The sequence below is a fragment of the Juglans regia genome, chromosome 16, assembly GCF_001411555.2.
Source record: "Juglans regia cultivar Chandler chromosome 16, Walnut 2.0, whole genome shotgun sequence".
Lineage (NCBI taxonomy): Eukaryota > Viridiplantae > Streptophyta > Magnoliopsida > Fagales > Juglandaceae > Juglans > Juglans regia.
In genome coordinates this window covers 2,736,104-2,753,290 of record NC_049916.1, presented here as the reverse complement: position 1 = coordinate 2,753,290, position 17,187 = coordinate 2,736,104, and the positions used below count along the sequence as shown (strand labels likewise).

General features: G+C 33.3%; 2 protein-coding genes across 2 annotated transcripts; one reads left to right on the top strand and one right to left on the bottom strand.

Moving 5' to 3' along the window:
- The first annotated feature begins 6,248 nt into the window (after positions 1-6,248).
- Positions 6,249-7,643, top strand: LOC109012493 (glycosyltransferase BC10-like). Its single transcript, XM_018994168.2, has 2 exons — positions 6,249-6,533; positions 6,999-7,643. The coding sequence occupies exons 1-2, from the start codon at positions 6,258-6,260 to the stop codon at positions 7,641-7,643; spliced, it is 921 nt and encodes a 306-aa protein (XP_018849713.2). The 5' UTR covers positions 6,249-6,257.
- A 143-nt stretch (positions 7,644-7,786) lies between these two features.
- Positions 7,787-11,340, bottom strand: LOC109012491 (LEAF RUST 10 DISEASE-RESISTANCE LOCUS RECEPTOR-LIKE PROTEIN KINASE-like 2.4). Its single transcript, XM_018994165.2, has 3 exons — positions 10,629-11,340; positions 10,218-10,253; positions 7,787-9,202 (listed from the first exon to the last, which is right to left on the bottom strand). The coding sequence occupies exons 1-3, from the start codon at positions 11,338-11,340 to the stop codon at positions 8,070-8,072; spliced, it is 1,881 nt and encodes a 626-aa protein (XP_018849710.1). The 3' UTR covers positions 7,787-8,069.
- Positions 11,341-17,187: the final 5,847 nt, after the last annotated feature.

The following is a 17,187-nucleotide window of genomic DNA, read 5'->3' as shown; positions in this document are numbered from 1 at the left end:
TGCCCAGTTGTCTACTATTAAATATTGTAAAATGTATAATAGGCAGAAAAATATGACCAATTTTAGATAGAATCATCGTGTAAAGCAAATCAACATATTATTACAAGCAGCATATAAATAAAGATTTTTAACTAAATCATTTCCTTTTTTATCTTATATTATAAACCCTAATATCAATGCTTATATTCAATAGTATTTTTACGAGTTCAAGATAAAATAATATATAATGAGAATCTTGGATCTTGTTAGGCAGCAAACTCAAGAATTGAATGCATTTAAATGAAATGTAACATCCATAAGCAAATTAAGATTATTTCTTTTACTAAAAATAAAATATTGTTTGGTTAACCTTACCAAAATCTCTTGTTTAAAAGACTAATGTTTCTATAATATTAAAAAATAATATTCTAACAATATTTTATTTAACTTTTAATTTTCATTTCAACTAATCTCATCTCAATTAGGATTTAAGCTATCAAAAAAAAAAAAAAAAAACCTCAGTATCCAAACTCACCTAATCGGCAAAAGAGCAAAAACATAAGAGAACCGGATTTAATGAGAAAAAAGGAAAAGAGAGAGAGAGAGAAATTGATAAGAACACTGTTCATCCCTTACATATTTTCAAATAAAAGTCTATTTGAAAATAGATTTTATTCCAAAATTTTCATATCATATCATATCTCCTTTTTAAACATAACTGAAATACAAAATTTTAAAAATAATCATTACAACTTTCTCAAAATTTCAAATTTCAAATAAAATATAATTTATCTTTTTAAATTTTAAAATAAAAATAATATTATAAAATTATAATCTAAGTGTCTGATAATATTTTAATTTTATAATATTTTTTTATTTAACTCTTTCTCTCTTTCAATTATTTTTTATAAAATTTCATCTCATCTAACTCTCTCCAACATTATATAAATTTCCAGAGAAGGAAAAAATTAAAAATGTTCTAATATATATTAACATATTCTAGACCATATTATTTAACACTATAAATAATGTTAAATTATTGCGTTAGTTCAAAGGCAGTTTAGCTTTTAATTTAAAAATGCAAACCAGATCATCTTAATTTACTTCAAAAGTTTTCATAACTCTTTTTAATATTATTAAAACAGAAACACTATAAAAAATAATAACAATAAAAAGCATTAATTTATTTAACATTTTCACATTTGGGTAAATAAAATAGTAATAATGACATATTATATTTTTAAATTATTAAGAAGTTATAATTTATTTCTTTATGAAAATTTGTAATTATACTAACCAATCTACTATTATTACTCTTAATAATTATAGTTGGATGCAAATGTTGTATATTTGTTATTTTCAAAATAAATATATAATGTGTCAGTTTTAAAATTCAAAACTACAGTGATAAGTATTAAATAATTTAATCATATATTTTATAAAGTCTCATCCTTTACATTTAAAAAAAGGTAATGATAGGGTTACTACCCTATTACTACCCAATTACTACTCATAGTTAATTTCAAGTTTTTTATTTTTTTATCATTTTCTTTGAAATATTCTTTTAACATCCTTAATCGAAAAAATTAAAAAAAAATATAATTTTATTAATAATCACTTCCTTAACCATTAAGTAAAATAAAAAATTAAAAAAAAAATCAAATATAAAAAGAGTAGTAAATGAGTAGTAGGAGAGTAATAATCCTATCATTTTCCTTTAAAAAAAATTAAACAAACTATAGTACATTAAAAATTATAGATCTACCTCAAATAGTGTAATTAATTTCAAGTTAATTAATAAACTATTCAATTTATCCAAAAATGAAAAAAAAATATTTAAGTTTATTTCTTAATAAATCATTAAACAAAAACCATTAATAAAAGAAAAAAATTAGATTTATACTGAAACTGTAACAATTCAATTCAATATTTACATAATTCAAAATTAAAGGAAATAAAACACAATAAAGACACAACGCTCCTATCAATAAAATAAAATAAAATTAAATTTAAATAAAAAAAAAAAAACAGAGCCGCGGCGGCTTGGATTCGTCGTGGCGGTTAACGGCGGCACGATAGGAGCTGATATTGGAAGGGGAGGAACGCCGGACGGAGGGGAAGAGAATGGGTGGGGCGGTGTTGGCCACGCCGGCGTGCGGCGGAGCACTGGAGGCGACGAAGAATCGGACGGGCCGCGGCTTCGATTCGCTCGTGGCGGTCAACGGCAGCACGAGAGGGGCTGAGATTGGAAGGGAATGGACGCCGGTCGGAGGGGAAGAGAATGAGAGCGGCGGTGTCGAGCACGACGGCGTGCGGCGGCGCACCGTAGCAGATGAAGAAACGAACGGGGGAGAGGGGAGGAGGGGCTCGCGCGCGGGAGAGACAGGGGCAAAATGGGAAAATTCTCAGTGGCAAAACCGTAATTTTGGAATAAAAGTAGGGGTAAAATTGGAAACAAAAATGTTAGACGAAAACACTGTTACAGAACTCTTCGCGCTTTATATATAAGTAGATATATATATATATATATATCTCTCTCTCTCGTATAATATTTTTATAAAATAGTGGATTCCATCCAAAAAAAATATAAAAAAAAAAAAAGAAAAAAAGATTTTTAGTGTGACCTACTTTTTTACAAAGGCTTTTCACAAAATTTTCATACTTTAAAGTTGTATATAGCATTTTTCTATTTTTTATCATAAAATTTATGATTTATAGTCACAAATTAATGCATCATGTTAAATGGCATAATATAATTAATTGATATATAAAATTAAGTATCATGACATCAACAAATATATTTGAAGATGACAAGATTTAAAATGATATGCGGATCAGTAATAATGTTTTTTTTTAGAAATAATCTAGTTAGAAAAAAATTAGACAAAAGTAATATTACAAATTGATATGACTTAACGTGATTCGTCAGATTATAAAGTAGATTTAATAGATCACATGAAACTACGTTTTACAAGTGCATGTGGAAGAAAGCCTTTATTAATATATATGCTAGTGCTTGAGTGGTGCCGGTTTGCAAGAATATCGGTCGATCAAGGATTATGATCAGCAGTGATTCAGTGGTAATATGCATGTATAGATATTGTAGGTCGCAATATATGGACCAAGATTATCCTTTTTGGGTGGGAGCATGCTGCATGGCAGGTTCTTTTAGCCAGCCATTAACGTTTTCCGAAAATGGACTATGTTGGCATGCATTTGATGATCATCTCAAGGCAGGAATCGATAAGGTGGAATTTTGGAGAAAATGGCCGACGTTGCTAGCCTTATCCAATCCTAAATGCATGCATTAAATGGTTCCAACACTTGAAGCACAAGTACTATAATCAACTAGCTAGCACCAAACAAAAAAAAAAAAAAAACAAGACAAGAAAATATTAAGACGAGAGAAAATTGCTCAGCTTAATATATATATCTGATCACATGAAGAATTAGTTAAAACAGGATAAAATAGATTATGCACCATTAATTTGTGTAGGGATCGAGGCACTAGCCATGTAATGATGGGATTCAAACTCAACACATACACACACACACACACATATATATATATATATATATGATATAAAATCATTATTTATTTTAAAAGTAGTTTAAGATGATAGAAATTAAAATGTAGGTTTAATTATTTATATTATGTAAGCATGCAGATTGGCACAAGTTAATTTCTAAATTATGAAATAAATAATTATTATTAATGTATGACCCCATGCATGCAATAATGGATGATCATCATCTACCTCATTAGCCGCAAGTTGTTGCCACCAACTTTACTCAAATATGTAGGTCCATTTTGGGGAAAGTATGCATCTTTTTTCATACGCATGCATAGTATTGCTAACTAATTAACAAAGTATATATAATATTGTATGTGTGTTTGTGGTGTTGTCTGACCTCATAATCCCATGATGTTAGACTATGAATTATAAATAAATTATGGTTCTCCAAATCGATAAGTTATGCACTGCGAGTATAATTTAGCATCTGCAGACTGCAGCATGCAGATCTGAGTCTGGCTAGCTAATTAGTACTTATACCGCTTTTAGACATTTGATATAAAAAAAATAAAGTTTTAAGAAAAGAAGGGGTTTGATCAAATAGAAAAACAACTATTAAAATGATAATAACAGGCGAGGTCGATCTATGATCCATTGTTATAATATATATTCAAAAAGAAAAATACTTTAATCATAAAAAATTATATATAGAAATAAATCCACAAAGTGATCATATATGCAGACGCTTGATGTAACATGTTAGATTATAAATTAGTTACTTTTATCATAAAATAGATCTAATAGATTACATAAAATCACATCACTTTATAGATTTTCTTTTCTATAATTTTTTTTATTATGTGTCTGTAATACTTCTAATTGAAAAATATTGGGGTATGAGTACTGGCCGAGTGGACTGTGATTCTTTTAGATAATATTTGGATAATAAATTGAGATGTGATGAATTGAGATAAACCTAACTGTTAAAAGTTGAATGATGATCCAGTACTATATCACCGATTAATGCATGAATCGTGGTAATTAATTGCACTACTACGCCAAATACTCGTTTAAGATCAGCATATAATATAAATTAATGCCATTAATTAATTAGTTGGGTCGTCCTGATAATCTCAGCTATCAAAAGTTGTCGTATATATATATATGCAGAAATCGTGCATCTAGCTAGCTAATTGTTTTAATGGCGGACCAGTACTGGAAGATTAGAAGTAATGGAACGCGTACGTACGCGTGGTCTTCTAATTTGCCTTTTCAATATATATATGTATACATGATATATGATATTTATAATTTATAATTTTTTTCATCAGGAGTCTACGTACGTACCTTTAGCTCCTTGTTACTAAACAAATTGAACTTAAAAAAAGAAATTATATATATATATATATAAATTATAGAATATAGAATTTGGGAAAACAACTCATGACAATATTAATGACCTTACTTTCTAACTTTCGGCCGTTTGGGGGATTTTTAATTGAGTGCATGAAATCAAGATCGGTGCAAGACTCTCATCTCATTTTATTATTATAATTTTTTTAATTTTTTACATAAAATATAATAAATAATTCAACTTTTTAAAATTTTAACTAAATTTTTTTAAATTATAAAATAATAATAATATTCTAATAATATTTTTTTTTAACTTGTCATTTTTATCTAAAATTATTATTATTTTTTTTTTATAACAACGGATCTCATTTCATTCATTTAAAGAGGACATATAAATTAGACTTTAAATGACAAGTCAATTATAAACGTTAGTAGAATCTCAATACACTAATATGACTAACATGATCTAGTCCAGACGACTTATTCCTAAAGATTAAAATCTAAAACTATTTTAAACCTGCACTAAGAGAAGCCCAGCCCAAAGAATTTTAGACGAGAAATGTCAGAAAGTTTAAAACACCTGCGCGCATGGCTGCATTTTCCATGAAGGGCTACACAAGTACAACATGATAATATAATAGCTTTGCATCCACATGTTTTGGTTGGTTAGTTTCCTTGTATTACGTTTCAAAGTGATAAAAGTTCTTAAGTTTCTTGATCTCTGATCCATGCAGTTGAAGTTTTACCTTGTGTGTTAGACCTTTCTTTTTTCAAAAGGTCCGCCCCTGAATCATAGCCTAACGTACACATGATATATGTGATCTCCCCCGGCCCCCATATTCTCGTGTATACGAGCCCGTGAACACCAAGGCTCATCCCCCATGCAATCCATCCATGACAGATCAACGTTTTTAGCCTTGCTATCCACAGTACTATTCCTGGCACTTCCCATGTGCCCTTGCATTATTATAACCTTTGTTCGACTCAAAAGTCTTTAGACCCTGCCCCACTATCTTGGGTCATACGTTAAAAACATGAACGTATCGAGGACTTGATCTTATATTAAGGGATTAGATAAAACTAGATAAAGATATGCAACAGTGTAAGATCACTGTGTTGTTTGGAAAAGAACTCTGCCTACGTATTAAGAAAGTTATAAGGGGAAGTAGTTTCCATATTACTACCACCATAGTCTTTTGTTTGTCACTGTCATTTTTCGTGATGACATTAGGAATTTGTATCAACAATGGTGCTCGAAAATTCTTGTTTTCAGATGAGTCTTACTTCCTAATGCCACCATTGCAGCCTTCATCATGTTCTTGTTGTCTTTGCAATAATTCTTCATCTGCTGCTTCCTTGCAGCCCTCCCCGTTCAAATCTTCAAGTGGAAGTAGAGGTTTAGAGGATTGGATGATAGTTCCCGAGGAGCTAGGGCATGAGATGAGCGACGAGGAGCTAATGTGGAGAGCATCAATGGTGCCGCGAATCAGTAAGTACCCTAACAATCGAACTCGGAAGGTGGCGTTCATGTTATTGAGCAGGGGAAGCTTGTCGTTGGGACCATTATGGGAAATGTTCTTCAAGGGATATGCAGGGCTCTATTCGGTTTACCTCCATACTTCACCTGAATTCACCAAAGAGTCACCAGAATCCTCGGTGTTTTATAAGCGGAAGATACCAAGCAAGGTTATAAATTTATATTGACACACTCTTCCATTTAAAAATGAAAGAGTTTTGGAATTGTTTTTTTTTTTTTTTTTTGGGGGTTTCATTAGCAAAAAGTGAAGGAGAGGTCAACCAGAAGTCGCTATTTTCTGTATGGTAGTTACCATGGCAGCACCGAACTCGCTCAGAAATTGAACATTAGAGCCTAGCTGAATAGTGCAATGCATATAGGGACTAACTTACGTCTAGTACTCCCTCAAGTAGGGGAACAAGAAATACTTTTTTTAGTCCAAAATTTTATTATTCCATTCATACTTGCTTTGTGTCACATGTTAAATGATATTGACACATTAAACCACTTTATAAAACGTGTTACATCAATAAATATGAAAAAAAATGAAAAGATTTAAGATCGGAAATGGCATTATACAGGAACCAATTGACTAAGTTTTTGGCAAATTTAATTTGGATTGTATTTGTTTGCAGCTCGTGGAATGGGGACAAGCCACAATGATGAATGCTGAGAGGCGCCTATTAGCTAATGCCCTACTTGATTTCTCCAATGAAAGATTTGTGTTGCTCTCGGAAACATGCGTTCCTCTGTTCAACTTTACAACAATTTACAACTACCTCATCAACTCTAACCATAGTTTTGTTGGCTCATTTGATGATCCACGACCTAGGGGTCGAGGGCGGTACAATAAGCGCATGTGGCCGATGATATCATTGTCCGACTGGCGTAAAGGCAACCAATGGTTCGAAGTTCATCGGAAGCTAGCTGTAGAGATAGTATCAGATGTCACATACTACCCCATTTTTGAGGATCAATGCAAGCCTCCATGTTACATGGATGAGCACTACTTGGCAACCCTCGTGACCAAAACTCACCCGGACATCAACTCAAATAGGAGCATTACATGGGTTGATTGGTCCAAAGGTGGCTCACACCTAACAAGGTTTGTGAGGAAGGATGTGTCCGAAGAGTTTTTGAATCGGGTGAGACATGGATTTATTTGTACTTATAATGGTAGCATGACCACGGTTTGCTTTCTTTTCGTGAGGAAGTTTCAACCGAACACCCTAGAGCCTTTGCTAAAACTAGCTCCAACATTGCTTGGGTTTAATCCTTAAGATAAATCTTAGTATTGTAAAAATTATTTGGCCAAATAATTTATTAGCAGTATCTATTTTCCAAGTAATATAATCCTTATGCAAACAGATCAACTCAAATCAAGGTTTTGTCCCTCCTTGTGAAAATGCATAAACATACCAGAGTCAGCAAAAGCTTCCAAAAATGGGATGAAACATATCTTTTATGTACTCGATTAGCCCTTAGATGGGCTTGATAAGTACCTAGACATGGGATGAAGCCAGATAATACCAAATAATATGATGGGACCGAGCCACCAAGCCAGATAATACTACAGATTTTAGACAAGCAAAGTTATGCAAGTCTTTAACTGAAGGTGCATCAACGAGCTATTATTTGATAAAACTAAAAAACATACATAGTTGCTTTCGAGAATTAAGATTTCATATCCAAGAAAAAGATTCTTTTTAGGGCACTATAGAACCAGAATGAGATAGAACCACTATAGTCGAAGAATCAGCTTCTGATCTTGACGGGGAAGACAAGAAAGGTTTAGGAGGAATTTGCAAGGAGTCAAGGCTCATTTCCAACATTTCGACAACTCTACTCATTGCTGGCCGGTTTGACGGGTCAGTCTGTATGCACCACAAGCTCACTATTGTCATCTTCTTTGTATTTTGTCGATCCTCTTCAGTCATGAAACCATGCAATGTTAGTTCTTCATCGAGTTCAAGGCGCCTATAAATCCAATGTGGGAAGAATATTTCACTGGTACGATCAACCTCAGCGTCTATATTCTTTCTACCTCCAAGCATTTCCAAAACCATCATTCCATAGCTGTAAACATCTGATTTGTGAGAGACCCCTCCGAAGTTTCTACAAAATACTTCTGGAGCTATATATCCTGCAGTTCCTCTTGCGCCCAACATTGATACGATACTTTGTTCTCTAGGGCATACTTTTGCAAGGCCAAAATCCGAAATCTTTGGACAGAAGTTCTCATCTAAAAGAATGTTGTGAGGCTTTATGTCAAAATGCAAGATTCGAGTGTTACAACCTCTATGCAAGTACTCTAATCCTCGAGCTATGCCAACTGCAATCTTATACAATGTTTCCCACTGCAATTGATGATCAGATGGTGAATCTTTTTTATATATAAACTTCTCCAGAGATCCATTAGGCATAAATTCATAAACGAGAGCTCTTTTGGAACCCTCAAAACAAAAGCCCCTAAGAGTGACAATGTTGACATGTGAGGTCCTACTAATGCTTGCAACCTCGTTTATGAATTCCTCTCCATTTCCTATTGATCCTTTCAAAACTTTTACTGCCACCAAAGATCCATCTTGTAACTTCCCCTTGTAGACGCTACCATAACCTCCTTGGCCTAATTTATCTTTGAGGAAGTTGGTCATTTTCTTTATATCCGAGTAACTGTATCTTCTTATACCAAAGGGTCCATTATTCCTTAAAAAGTTTTCGACACTCTGATGTGTTAGACTTTCCTTCTTCAAAAGATTTAGAACATGAATGGATCTAAACTTTCGCCTGAAGCTGAGGCCAATGACTATTAGAACTCCAATGGCAATAGAAAAAGTGGCTGTAATAAAAGAATAAGTATATATTATGAATTGGCGTAGAAACTAGAGTAACTCAAACAATGTGTTTTAGGTAGTCATGTAACTGAGGAAAATTGCCTTTTCTGTAGGTAATAACAGAGTAAAAATGAAGAAGCAAACATTATAAAGATGCCCTGATTCTACTATCTTAACTGGTACATGAATTAACTTTTAATTAACTGGTAGACAAGAAACCTCTAAAGAATATCATGGAAGTGCATGGAATAAGTTATGTATGTAAGTAGAAGTCTCTCACTAGATTCCTTATATAATAAATGACCTAGAATTATAGAAATGTAGAGAATTGAGCCATGACCAAAGCTCGTGACAAAATTAGGAGTTGCCAATTAATTTATGGCTTACTACCCTTTTACAACACTTTTACTATTCTATAGTGTGTTTGAAATTTTTATTTTTTTATTATTTTATTTTTAAGTATTTTTTTAACATCATTAATCATTAAGAAAAAATTAAAAAAATATAAAACTTTATTAATAGTCACTTTTTTAACCATTAAGTAAAAAATTATAAAAAAAATAAATAGAATAATAAATAAGTGGTAACAAGTAGTAAGTCTATCATTATCTATAATTTATATGCGACGAAAACACAATAGACGAAGCATTTGTGTATTAATGTCAAGAAATGGGGAGGTGTGGCCGGATTTAATTAGCTCCCGGACAGGGGAAGAATTAGGTGTATTGTTGGTGCCCCCAAAGTTTCAGGAACTCGGGTTTTTATTCATACAAGAAGAAATTAACTTTGACCCCCTCAATTTGTTTTTTTTTTTTTTTTTTTATAATTAATGAGCTTTCTTTCTGCTCTCTGCTTCTCCGGGAGATAGGTGGGTGGGTGGGGGTCGATGCCATATTATGATTTCTATAAGCAATCAAATGGCACGCGTGAATATCTTTTTTTTGATAGGGCACGTGTGAATTAATATAAATTTAACAGAAACAGAAATTAGATTGAAGAGGCATGAGCTGAATTACGTACCCCCCAAGGCTATCGCCCACACTTTAGTACTCTTCCCTGCAAAGAAGATACAACTAAATGGTGTTAGTAATTGGCGCAGAATTGGGCATGGATGATCCTTTCATATCTTAAAAAGGTTATTAAGTAACAAAGCACCATACAGATTTCTTTCATTGCCACATACTTATTTCTAATATTTGATCTCATCATCTAAACTCAAAGCTAATCCCAATCAATCACTATATATAAAGCTTACTTCTCTTATATATATATATAGAGGAGTACTGAACTCTATATATCTATATATGGCATGGTACAAATTACACAGTATTAGCACGTGTATTAGGAATAACTACAATGTAAAAATATATATAATAATAATAAAAAAAAAATTTCTCTGCCGTTTCATGAATCGATATGTGTATCCCATACCTTCCTTTGCACAAATAACTTTACTCTTGAGGTGAATCTGGCATTGACCTTCTCTCTCATAGCACTCGGAACAATCATCACGCACACTCACCCGAAGTTCGAACTCACCGGTTATGTACGTTTCACCGTCACTTGGCCCCGGCTTTATTGGGAGCTGAATAATGGAACATCCAGAAGGAATATCTTCGCTTGGATAAGTATGGTGGTAGACATGATAATTGTCTCTGCACTTAATACTCTTCAATTCTATCAGCCCAAAATCAGGGACAGGTCTGTCGCATCTGACAAAGTCCCGAATGTCTGCCTTGATTTCAAAAGAGATGGATGGAGATTTGGGGATATATTTAGTACTCAAATTCTTTATGGATTCGCATCTAACGGAATCCCAGTTCTCCCAAAGCTCCTGGTCCCGAATACCCAGGACATAAGCAGCATTAGGCTGGTCAGGAATCCAACTGATGTTTATAACTTCGTACTGTCTTTCATCGGTCACGGCCAGTTGAATCGTCTCAGTTTCGTTGTTACAACTTACGATGCCAACACCACATTTTGGGTGCGTGGTATTGGCGAATGGGAAGCCGATCCTGTCCAGATCTCCACAACGAAAGGGATGACAGTTATGGGAACTGTATGTTTCTTCTGGTTGGGCCGAAAGAAGCAACACGAGGTAAGAGAGAAGAAAGAAAACAAAGAGGGCGGAGACAGAAGCCATATCCCAATTCACCAGCAACAACCTATTACTCTATGGATCGATAAAACAAACAACGTGTTCGGATAATTATTTGTGTTGGTAGCTCCTGCTGCCTTCACAATATAATATAATATAAATATGGAGTTTCTCAGTTTAACACGGCAGTTGACTCGGGAACTGGAGAAGGGGAGACTTGGACAAGCAGGCCGAGGTCTGTGCATTTGGGAAATCCCTTCATACTCACTACACGGCCGAAGAGTCCGATCGAGGAGGTGAGGAAGTATCCTACTCATTTCCCGAATTGACTCGGGACTAGAAAGACTCCACTCCTTGACTCTGTCAAAAGCTTTGAACTTTAAACCATTTCTCATGGAAACCAAGCCGGCGGGTATCAAAATTTCCACTCTTGAAATGATAAAAATCAACCAACAAAAAACCCGAAAATTAGATATCCTGATTCCTGAGCCACGTTCTGGTCTATACTTATCGTGTAAACATTGATTAATGGTGGGCCGATCTCATAAAAAGACGAACGAGGAAAAACATCGTGTGGCCCAATATCGTTTCTAATGTCATCTAATTTAATTATGCAGTAATATTCAAATTACAGAATATATACCAGATCATATATATTTTAGACAAACAAAACTCCGACTGATTTTTAAGATCATGAAGCAAATAGTGGTTAGTTTTGTCCTGATTGGTGAGACAGTTTCATGAGATTATCAAAGCAATAAATGCTTATAATGCATCAATATTTACCCTCATTTCGATGGCTTTGTACAAGGACGTTGTACATAATATATAATAAAGTCCAGCTTGAAATGTTGCTGGAAAAAATAAATAAATGGCTGCTTAACTGTTTAGTTTGTGACCAGTAGTACTACTAGAACCAACCAGAATAATTAATCTTTAAGTAGAACCAACCAGAATATATAATTAGTAGGATATATATATATATATCCATATTAATAGAGTCTCACCTGCATTTATATATCCCCTTATATCTTAAAAGAGCCTATAAGATCTACAGTAATGAACAGTGGCTCAATGGATTCAACAGCATCGTCCTCTTCTATCGTTCATTTCCTTTCATTTCAGTCACATTTTTACATCTTAATTGAATGTTAAACGTCTGGTTAGCTTTTCTTCGACAGTCCAAAATATCTAGCCTTCATAAAAGAGATGGAATGCAAGATACTTTCTACAATCTGCAGACGTTTCGAGTTGAGGAAGAAATATTTCTTACGGTGCTGTTTGAGAGTTTTCTTCTCGCCGTTTGGTATGCAAAAATTCCTAATTTCACTTCTGCATGTTGTTTTTCATCTTTCTCGCATATTTGTTTCCTCTGTGTTTGTTTTTGGTTTGACGAGAGGAAGAGAGAGTTGCCGTCTGCGTGTTAATGGTAGTATGCGACGGAGAGGGAAAGGGAAGTTCGTGGTCGCCGGATCTGGTAGAGATTGTCGCCAGTGTGAAGTGGTGGAGGTCTGGTGGCCTGGGTGGCCGCCTACGGCGGCGCTGGTTGAGAGAAATGGGAGAAACCCATTTCGGATGTGTTTCCGCGGGGGAGACCTAGGGCTGCGCGTGGGGAACATCGTTGGTGGTTGGGTTGGTCGCCGGCGTGAGGGGGAGTCGACTGTGGTGGTCGTGACGGTAGGTGGCCGCGTACGGCGGCGCCTGTTGAGAGAAATGGGAAAAACCCATTTCGGATGGGTTTCCGCGGGGGAGACCTACGGCTGCGCGTGGGCGACATCCATGGTGCCTCGGGTGGTCGTCGGCGTGAGAGGGACTCCCCGGTGGTGGCGGTGAGACTGGCCAGCGCACGGCGGCGCCGCCCTGGGCTGAAGCAAAACTGACGGTGAGGAAGATTCGGGCCACCGAGAGACAACCTGAGGAAAAAAAAAATCATTATAAATTCAATAAAAAAAATAATATATGTTGAAAAATATTTAATTATTTGTTATTAATAAATAATAGTCAATTCTTTCTTTTTCTTTAGATAGGAATGTTTAGATAGAAAATAACTTTAGATGAAAAAATTAGTAATGTTCCTAATAACATACTCAATTCTTTCTTTTTCTTTTTATTTTTTATTTTTTTGCATAAAACTGAATATATATAATATAATGTACGTAGGAATGTTTAGATAGAAAATAACTTTAGAGGTTTAATTCAAGCATGTATAGGACTTTATTATACCTATGATGTTTTATGTAATAAAACTTCTTATTCAACAAATAAATGAAGATAATATCAACGTCGAGATCTTGAATTTTAACTTGAGAATCCTAAGTTGAATAATTACAAATGAAATGCTAATTATATATAGGTCTAGACAAAAAAATCTTTCAGTGAATGTGACACATCAAACAGACTCTTGAAATCGCATGCCCTTCTGAACTTCCATCATCACTTGAGCCTACCATTGTCTCTATAACATTTGGCTTCTCTTGGACCCATCCCATATTTCATTCCCGGGATCCTGTCGTTTTATTATAATGTAAGTAGGAATATTTAGATAAAAATTAGCTCTAGATGAAAAAATCAGTAATGTCTCTAATAACATCAATATTAAAAATCATTATAAATTCACTACAAAAAAATAATATATGTTGAAAAACATCTCATTATTTATTATTAATACATAATGTTTAGATAGAAAATAAATCTAGATGGAAAATTCAGTAATGTCCCTAATAAATATTATTATTATTATATAATATATAATATAATATAATGGAAAATTCATTATTTATTATTAATGCATGTCAACTATTTTGAAACAAATAAAATTTCCAGCATTCTCATCTTAAATGGATTCATTTCCAATAGCTAGGAATCAAACAGAATATATAAAAAAAAAAAAAAAAAAAAATTTAATGACTTCAAACTCAATGTATTTAACCATCATAATATGTGCAATGATTGGTAGAATTACTCCATGGTGTCAAAAATTAATAATTATAAGCTATTGCATATTTAATATAAATAATATAAAAAAAAATTTAAAGAAATTATATATAAAAAAAAGAATCTGTCGAATAAAGTACCATTATTGGTTTTGTACAAAATCATAAAAAATAAAAAATAAAATAAAAAAAGGTATAATATGTACCATTATCGCCAGTACTTATCATGAACTATTTAAGAATGAAACAACTAGCTAGACATAGGACAGGATGATTTTGGTAAAAGGCTTATATTTGGCGACTAGAGACTTATATTCCTATATATATATATATATATATATATATAATGTTCTTAATAACCATTTATAACAATATAATTACTTTATTACAAAAGCAAGCTATATCATGATATTCGTTCAGCTCTCTTATTTTATTTATTTTATTTTTGTCTTTCCTTTTAATGACACACACACTGTATTAGTGCATGCCACAGTAACTCGAGTACAAATTTATATATGCTAAACATGAATGGATGTATATATTAGTCGTGCTACGTATTTACATGCATGTCATGAGCTATATATATATGGTACGTACGTACGTATGAGTTCACGATCAGCTGAAAGATAATGGGTAAAATCAAGCAGTATTACTCTCTAAATTAACATGAAAATATTCTAATTGATCAGTAGAGTAACATTACATATATACAAGGGTCACAGCTGGCCTCATCCTGAATGTTGTTGGAAGGCATTTAATTACTCAAATGAACATATAGTAGTGTATATATAAGAGTCTGCAGACAAAATATTACATTATAAAAAATTTCAAAATTTGTTGCTCCCTTTTATTTGTTTAAATAGTTGATTTGGTTGTGAGTTTTTTATTTATACATTCTTCGTGTACAATTCATACTAAAAAAATCATATAATTTTTGTTGGTGGTGCATTTCTAATTATTATTCTCCATTTCTAAAATTTTCGCTTTTATTTTACTAGAAGATAAATTTCCTATAACTCTAGCCTCAGTCGGTTTTTCTTGTTTATTGTCTGTTAAACATAGATATAACATATGAGATTCTAAATGTTATTTTATTTCTTATAGTTTCCTCAGCAACTATTCTTAATGCAATAGAAAGTTGACATGCTTTTCTGACCTTTTTTCAGCCTGCAAAGCCAGAGGCTTCGATCTCCGAGTTCATTTTAAGGTACCTTCCGTCAACTTTGTTGAATCTCTCACTTTTATGTATGTGGAGTTTGTTTTTAACGTGGTTCATCGTGTTGTGTGCATAATTTTTCAGTTTTATGCTATTGTTCCGTTCATGGCTAGGCAGATATGGTCGTGTTTGTTTGATTATACCCTTTTTTTAAACTATTTTTGTTAATCTTTTGAATGTTTCTTTTATGTATGTTGAGTTTGTTTTTATTACTTATAAAAAAAAAAAATTGTGGAGTTTGTTTTTGTTAATCTTAGATTTCTCTGTGGAAAACACTAGGATGACTTTATTTATTTATTTATTCTGTTGGAGCTGGAACCAAACTTCCCGTGGTACTTAACCTATTACTGTGTGGGCTTAGGTGCCATTTAGCATAAAAGCTATTGGTTTCATTGATTGTTATATCAAATATCAAATTTGAGATTAGATGATATTATCTTTGGCTTGTGACAGTCATTGGAAAGATATGATGCGTGTATTCGGAGCAAACTCACTAGCGTTGTTCAGATAGACAATTTCTTAAAATCATTCGACTGTTAGATGATATTATCTTTGGCTTGTGACAGTCATTGTAAAGATATGATGCGTGTATTCTAAGCAAACTCACTAGCGTTGTTAAGATAGAAAATTTCTTAAAATCGTTTGACTTGTGATGTTGCATATCATCAGCTTTTGCTCACTCTATATTTTTAGACTCATGGAAAGGACCTATTGAGGTTCGTGAAGGGTTCTCTCCATAAATGCTGTGAATGAGGAGAACACACCACATCTAAATACACAGCCTCGAAACTTTACTTTCAGTAACAAAAAAAACAATTATGTAATATTTAGTCGTTTAAAAAACAAACTATAATTTGAAATAGTTTGTCTTCCAAATTTACTTGAACTTATAGTTTGTTTAAACTTATTACTATTTAAATTAGTAGTTTCTACTTAGAATAATCTATATTATTCGCATAGACCTTATCCTTAAATTCTCTTCTTCTACACTATATGTTTATATTTTAGAATACTTAAATACAGGGCAAACGTGCCTCGCACGTAACTTCACCGCTAGTATATATATATATATATATATATATATATATATAGCTAGAGTACTAGTCCTCAGGTAAATATATAGAAGATATTTTCATGGTGGGGGCAAACATGCACTGCATTAAAAATGACTGATCATGATCATCTAGCTAGAAAGCGTTAGATGGAAGATTATAATCTCCAACTAAAATATTAATAAACTTGCAGTAAACTTTTGTCAATGTGATGAACTCTCTCATCTAAGTCTGGTAGTGGTTGAGCATGCAGATGACAAATATCACAGCAGTTTCAATGTCAAACGTATGTGCTGAAAATAAAAGCCAGACAATGATGATTTTAATGACTTCTTTTTTCTTTCTCTTGTTTGGGGCTCAAGTACACAGATAACAACTTCATATACATGGACTCCATATGAAATGCAGTCATTCGGACTATGGACTGGTAAGTACTTCAAGATAAAATGCAGTAGTCATTCGGATTTATGAAAGCAATATTACACCAGGCCCAGAAACAGATCAGCGGCAGCGTTAGAGAGAGAGAGAGAGATCGGTGGAGCCTAAAATAGTGAAAGATAACTCACCGGCGGCGAGAAGGCAAGACAGCAACCGGAAACAACGTCCCTGCGAAGCCTCGCTCGAGTCAGAGAGAAAGAGAGAGAGAGAGAGAGAGAGAGAGATAGATCGATGGAGCCCAAAATATGAAAGA